We start from the raw sequence: 7,096 nt of genomic DNA on the forward strand, positions 1-7,096 counted from the left end.
AAGAGAACTGCATTTAAGATGCGATGCAGTTTCCACCGCGAGAAAAACGCGAGAAAAGCGCGATGACCGGCCTGATGGTACATTGCACGCGCGAATTGCGAACGCAGATCGGATCGAAAAGTTCGAAGATTCCGCGTTCAGTCTTTAGGAATCCCATTCGCCGTAGACAAAACGAACTAAACGTAAAATCTAAATCGACTAAAGAATGTCTGACAAATTGAAAAATAATATGTATTCACGCTTCACGATGATGCGACGTATATGCCTTGAAGAGCGCAGGGATGGCCGACTCTATCGACTAAACAACTTTAGAATTGACGGTGACCATGGCGCCGTGCTCTTGTTTTCAATGATCGGTCACGTCAGTTCTATCTGGAGTTCACGATCCGCGTTTTCATAGAATTCTAAGAAAGATTCAATTACAAAAGCACTCTTAATCATGAGCGCGTTTAAACTCGACGATAATAAAACGCTGAACGACCCACGCGATCTCTCGTTCAGTTCCCTAGCAGAGAACAGCAGTCAAAGTTCTATATCATCTGTTACTCACATGACTACATCTTCGGTATCCGATCACAAGGTAAATTCAACTGCAAAGACATTCCTTTTATCTTATTACATAACGCTTCAATGTAATACTCCATGCTTTTCCTCATGTTTTGCACGATATTTGTAACGCTGTTTCTATGCCTCTTGCCTCGTTTCATTTCGCGAAATTGTGTTTGTAAACGAAATAAATTGATCAATTCGTATTTGCAAAAAGGTTGTCGAGGATAGTCCAGCAGAGCATGGGGTTCTAAACAGTACCGTGAAGGCCCAATCCGAGGTGGAAAAATGTGAAAATTTATGCGGAAGTGAAAAAATAGAAACGACAAACGACGTCGATGAATACGATGCTCCGCCAGTTTCCTTAAATTACGATAAAATATTCGTTTTAAATCACGAAAATCCATCTTACTTTAATTCTAATATAAGCGATTGTGATGTTTCTATATACGATAATTTCGATTACGACAAAACAATCCAGGATGAAGATTCCAAAGATAGTGATAAAACGATTCAAGATGAATTTCTGACGAATGATCAATCCGTGAATTTTTTTAACAGTTTAACAGAATTGCGAGAAAGTTTGGTTAGCATTGATTCGGAGTATGGAAAAATATATCAAAGATATAGTGAAGAAAAATTTGTCGATTCAGGAATTTCCTTGACTAGTGGACTAAACGTAGAGAATGATAGCAAAATTTTGCGACAAGCTATTGATAATTGTGATAATTATGATTCGCAGAATATTTCTGAAAAAAGTGATATCGTCGCTTGTAAAATTGTTGAAGAAAATATAAAAAGTAAGAAGATGGAGCTTGCACAAAATGTTACATGTATAAATATCGAAGATTCTCTTCAAGAAAAGCTAGATATAAAGAACATATCAGTTTCAACGATGGAATCTAGTGATTGTTTTATAAGTAATAATGATAGTTATTTTAAAGCCGACCTGGATTTGCCGAGACATATGGAAGAGAACGCGAAGCATATGTTAAGCACCGAAGAAGACAGTATCGAAAAAACGATTACCGAAATACAAAAAATGGATAAGATAATCAAGAATCTCTGCATCAGTGACGATGAACATCACGATTCGGCGGAAGAACGAATGATAGAAGACTTATCCGCGAAAATGGAGATTGATTACGATGACGTGATGAGGAAAATTATCGAAAGTTGCTCCGACGTTTCCGCCGATTTTCAGCAACATTCACCGATTCGCGAAATCCCGAGTACAGATCTCATACGATCGAGAAGCGAATGTGTAATTAAGAAGTTTCGAGGAGATGAATTTTTTCCACGTCGTCGCGTCGTTTCCGAGACTGCCATAGCTAAAGAAGATATATTAAGAACTATCGAGGAAGCGGAGAAAATACTAACTGACGGTCCGTGTTGGGACACGTTGGAAACAAATGCTAATCAGACAACAGAAAATTATCGCAAAGACAATTCGTCGGAAAAATATATGGAAAAGATAAAAGGTGATAAAGGGCATGAGAATGCAAATGAAACAGTAAATCAAAAAGAAATTGATTTCGTTGAGAATGATGATACTAAAATAAATTCAGCAAATACGGTAATTGAAGAGATGGCAATCCCGGAGTCTGACATTGTTGAAAGTAATTTGCAAAAATTAGCTGAAATTACATGTCCTGATCGTCCCAGATCGCGTATCGAGATTCGGGAAACTTTGGAAAAGATAGCTGAAGAAAAGAGGAAAATAGAAGATCGGAAGAAAGAATCGCTAGAGAAATTATCCAAGAAATTCGAAGAAATCGACAAGCTCGTTGCCGATCACAATTATCCTTTTTATGTATCTGATTCTTGTGAGCTCAAAACTCCAGACGATGTCGCCGTCGAGTCTGACAGTCTCGATGAATTTCAGGTTCGGATTGATCCGGAGAATTTCGAAGTTCCTCTAACAAAATCCGAAATAACTGAGAATTTGAAAATCGAAGAGTTGGAAAAAGAACTCGCGGATGAGATGGAAGAGCACAAGAAACTTATGGATGAATATCAGAAAATTATTACTACGGATTTAGAGAAAATTCAGTTGACTTTGGAGTCAGGATCGACACAGGTTTGTAATGACGTAAATATTGATGAAGAAGCCAAAAATAAATCTAAAAAAGACGAAAAAATGAATGAGGAATTTTCAAATGAAACGTCTGAAATAATGAATGATACAACGGCGATTAAAATCGATTCGGAATCCGACGATTCTTTCATGGAAGAGTTTAAAGAACCAGAAAAAACGTACATCAAAGGAAAGATTTATGATTTTGACGAGAAAAAGCACGGTGTTAGGTGAGTTTTCGAAATAATTATTTAACGTACTGATTAATAACACCGATTAAAAACGGATAATAATTTCAGAATGACAGAGGAACTGATCAGGAAGCACTGCAAGGAACACAAACTCTATCAGACTCCGTATTTGAACGATGTTTTGTATTTGCACTATAAAGGCATGTATAATGCTTGTTGCATGTTCGATTGTATCAATTATATTGATGCGATAATGTATCAACGAAGAATTTACACTTTTTAGGATTTTCCTTCATCGAGAATCTCGAAAAATACACAGGTCTGAAATGTTTGTGGCTAGAAAGTAACGGTATACGCGAGATTGCTAATTTGGAAAATCAGAGCGAACTCAAATGCCTGTATCTGCACCACAACCTTATCAGTAAGATCGAGAATCTCGATTGCCTAACGAAGCTCGACACCCTGAACCTCTCGCACAACACGATACAGAGGATCGAGAATCTCGGTAACTCGGAGTCGCGAAGCGGGTATTATCCCAGATGACCTTGACCTTGACGTGCTTCTGCTTTTCAGACAGCCTCAAGTTCCTGAACAACCTGAACCTGTCGCACAACTATCTACGAGAAACCGCTGACATCGAGCATCTCCGTCTACTGCACGCGCTCTCAATCTTGGATATCTCTCACAACAAGATCGACACCTGCGACGTCGTTGACGTAAGTCAGTAATTACGCACAACCGGACTATATTTCCGAAATGACAGGTAATGTTACGGCAAAAACGCGCTTAAACGAATATCAAATAATACTTGATGGCAAATCAACATTATCTTCATTATTTACTTAAAATTTTTTTAGCGATAATATAATTGCATTATAAATAAAAGCTTAAAAGTTTCTACCTTCGAAATGTCTCATTTGATGAAACCGCTTGCAAGAGTTGAATTGTTTAGATTCTGGGAGATATGAAGTCGCTGCGTGTTGTAACGTTGACCGGCAATCCAGTGCTCAAGAAGATCAAGATGTACCGCAAGACAATGATTCTTAAATGCAAGAATCTTCAGTATCTAGACGATCGACCAGTATTCCCACGCGATCGTGCCTGCGCCGAGGCCTGGTAAATTTAAGAACGACCTGTAAAAAAAAAAGTAATTGCTCGTTATTCTTAAAATATCTTTAAATCGCAGGATGCGCGGCGGCATCGACGAAGAGGCGGCCGAGAGGAATCGATGGATCCAGGCGGAGCAGAAGAAAATTAACGACAGTGTCATGGGTAAGTTAAAAGATTCGTTACTTAAAGCGGGCTCGAAATGGCCACCCTTATTCCTTTTGACTCCTTTCACCCGTTCTGTTCCTCGGATGTCGGTCTTTGTTTATCTGTCGAACATCGCGTCCGCCCTCGAAAGCCCTGATAAACAAAAGGAAGCTGTGCAAACCGGTCGGGGCGTCCGAAAAGGAGGCGATGGATAAGAAGAAGAAAGAGAAGGAGGAGGAGGAGGAGGAGGAGAACGAAGAAGTCGCCACGAAATCAAACGTGCGCGCCACAACGAGGAGCAGCGGACTGGTAAGAACTAGTTTCGTCAAGGTCTGGTACAGAATTCGTGCTTTGAATAATATCACCATCATCGGTCCCGTCGGCTATTTGATCATTCACGACGTAAAACCCGCACACCTCCCGATCTCCTGCACCCATGATACCGGCTACGATGAACGCGCTAAAGCTCGATTTGGAAAGGAAGAAAAAATCCGAAGACCGATCCTTCCTCGGTTCCTACAACTCTCCATCGTCGTCGTCGTCGTCGTCATCGTCGGAAGACGAACAGCTCGCAAGCGACGAAGAAAACGAACGCAGGCGGCAAAAAGGAGGCGAGGAAAGTGACGGAAGGAGGCCAATGGCGGAGCAAGAGAGAAAAGTTTCCGATGGAAACAACGGGGAACTTCTGTTGCCTTGGAAAGTCGAGGTATGCGATCCTTATCTTTTTATAACGAATGAGAATTTAAGGAGAGATAAAAAGTTGTTCACCTATTCCTCGTTGCTATTAGGTTCAAGATGAAATTCAGCCGCCAACACTGATTGAAGAAATATCGGAATCTAATAATGAACAATATATTGCTGATGACGCAGAAAGAAAATCGCACGAGACACAAATTTTGGATAATTATAAAAGTATACATGATCCACTCGGTGATCGTATCATCGATACGGAAACTGCTACTTATAGGAAAGTAGTATTGGAGTCACATATAGAAAAAGAACAGACAGCAGATCTGCAAAAATCGATCGATGACAATAATAAAGCAAATGGTGAGCGGATTATGTACTAAAGAATTAATTTTTTGGCGACACCTTTAAACATATAATTTTATCAACAAGTAATTGTGCACTCGTCACATGCCATCATAGAAAAATTCCTACGTTATCTACAATTATGCTGATCTTGATTAAACTTGGCAATTAAAATTTTTTGCAGGTCATAAAAACGAGAGAACATCTACCTGTTCAGTATCGTGTGACACATCGGATCTAAAACAGATATTAGAAGAAAATGCAAATGCAGTCACCAATATGAAAGACGATCCATCGAGTAAAAATAACAAGAGCTATCAAAGAAAAAGCAAAGAATATCCGTTCGGTTCTAAACTTAGCAGTATCCGAGAAGAGATAAGAGAATTCTGCGACAGTATGGATAGGTTTGTTGACGAAAACAAGATAGTGTTCAAGAACGGCAAGGTGGAAGGATTCTGGGGCGAGAGAAAGATGGTGGACGAGAATTTGCAAACTGATTTTGTTGATGATAGCAAGATCCAAGAAACCGGGATCAAGGTATCCGCGAGCGAGAAAGATAAACTGCGATGGTGGAGTACCGAGGAAAGAAAACTGAAGGTCAAGGAGATCCTAAAGAAACGAGAGGACGAAGCAAAGAGAAACAAAGTGGAGGCAGAAGATGCCGAAATAAATGAAAAATTCGATAGCTGTTCGTCGGAGGATAAAAATCAGCCGGCTGATATTACAAATAATTTTCAGGATATCTACGACTTGACGACACTCAAAACTTGCGCGTCAAGTGCCCTCCCGGATTCGACGGAAATATATTCCAGCATAAAAGACGAGGAAAATTATGACTGCGAGCAATCTGCAAAGATACAGCAAGAAGAATCGCGCGGGGTGTTCAGCAGCCTCTTTGCTGAATTGAGAAATCGGGATTGCGTACAAAAAATACACGAACCGGAAGTTTCAACTGAATTAATGGTTCTAGAGGAAAGATTGGATTGTGAATCAGCCACTAATATGAAGAAAGACCTTGTTGATTACAATGAAAAGTGCGAAAATATTGTAGAGGATAATTCTGTAAAAATCGAAATTTTGGAAGACAAAGTTAACGATCTTTCACTTGAATCTTCGGAAGGAAAGAAAAACATCGATGAATCCGATGACGATTCCTTTAAGACAGCAACATCCGTTCAAGAAGACTTTCAAATTTCGGGAGGCAATTATGATTCATCGGGAGTTTTAAGATTGACTAATACGGAAAATAATTTTGGCAAAATTACCGATTCAATTAAAAGTAAAAATATTAATCAGTTGGTAGATAATCATTGGAAGGAAATAATTATAAATAAAGAACATAACGACGAGATTTGTGAGAATAAAAAAATCAATGATAAATCAGAAAAATCCGATAAAATCGAGATATCAAAGACAGAGCGAGAATTTTCAACGGAAATCGAAAAATCTAATTCTCAAAGGGAATCGCTCGTTCGAACGATAAATCGTTTATCCCTGGAAAGACCGAGTCACTCTTCAAAACTAACGGGTAAAAGAATTCGCGAAGCGGAAGATATCGAGGTCAGCAACAAGAAATGTTTCCTTATCGGGAAAATAAAACCCGGAAAAAAATCGGAGGAACGCAAGTCTCGTAGCCAAATTTCTGAGAGATGCAGACAGCATCTGATACAAGAAACGAAGAAATTCGCGAGAAAAGTATCACCGTTGATCGACAAATGCATAACAAATCTGATAAAAGAAACGGAAGGTACAGACGAAAAATCGCAATGTTATAAATCTAATCAAAGTCTCGGAGAATATCTGTCATCCGGTTGCATCTCGAAAATGGATCTTAATAAGCCCGCAGGCGATTTTGGAGAACGAAACAATTGTCGCGATAAGTCTAACGATGTAACAAGTACATATTCTGAAAAACAAGAATTGATGACGGAACAAACGATCAATTCGCAATCCGGCGCGTCAGCTAATCATTCTGGTAAGATCAGTACATAAATAT

General features: G+C 39.3%; 2 protein-coding genes across 2 annotated transcripts in view; both read left to right on the plus strand.

Moving 5' to 3' along the window:
* The first annotated feature begins 742 nt into the window (after positions 1-742).
* Positions 743-3,682, plus strand: LOC143896324 (uncharacterized). The gene is made up of 4 exons (XM_077404112.1): positions 743-2,853; positions 2,923-3,014; positions 3,098-3,319; positions 3,388-3,682. Exons 1-4 carry the CDS (start codon positions 1,355-1,357, stop codon positions 3,540-3,542), a joined length of 1,968 nt encoding a protein of 655 aa, XP_077260238.1. The 5' UTR covers positions 743-1,354; the 3' UTR covers positions 3,543-3,682.
* A 39-nt stretch (positions 3,683-3,721) lies between these two features.
* The window catches only part of LOC143896336 (uncharacterized), a 6,030-nt gene continuing 2,655 nt past the window's right edge, over positions 3,722-7,096 (plus strand). The window contains 6 exon segments of the mRNA XM_077404145.1: positions 3,722-3,930; positions 4,001-4,086; positions 4,220-4,519; positions 4,521-4,774; positions 4,857-5,118; positions 5,285-7,075. Coding sequence (XP_077260271.1) covers positions 3,779-3,930; positions 4,001-4,086; positions 4,220-4,519; positions 4,521-4,774; positions 4,857-5,118; positions 5,285-7,075 — 2,845 coding nt within the window. The 5' untranslated portion in view covers positions 3,722-3,778.

Source organism: Temnothorax americanus, unplaced genomic scaffold (assembly GCF_048541705.1).
Source record: "Temnothorax americanus isolate GAGA-0224 unplaced genomic scaffold, ASM4854170v1 Scaffold18, whole genome shotgun sequence".
Classification (NCBI taxonomy): domain Eukaryota; kingdom Metazoa; phylum Arthropoda; class Insecta; order Hymenoptera; family Formicidae; genus Temnothorax; species Temnothorax americanus.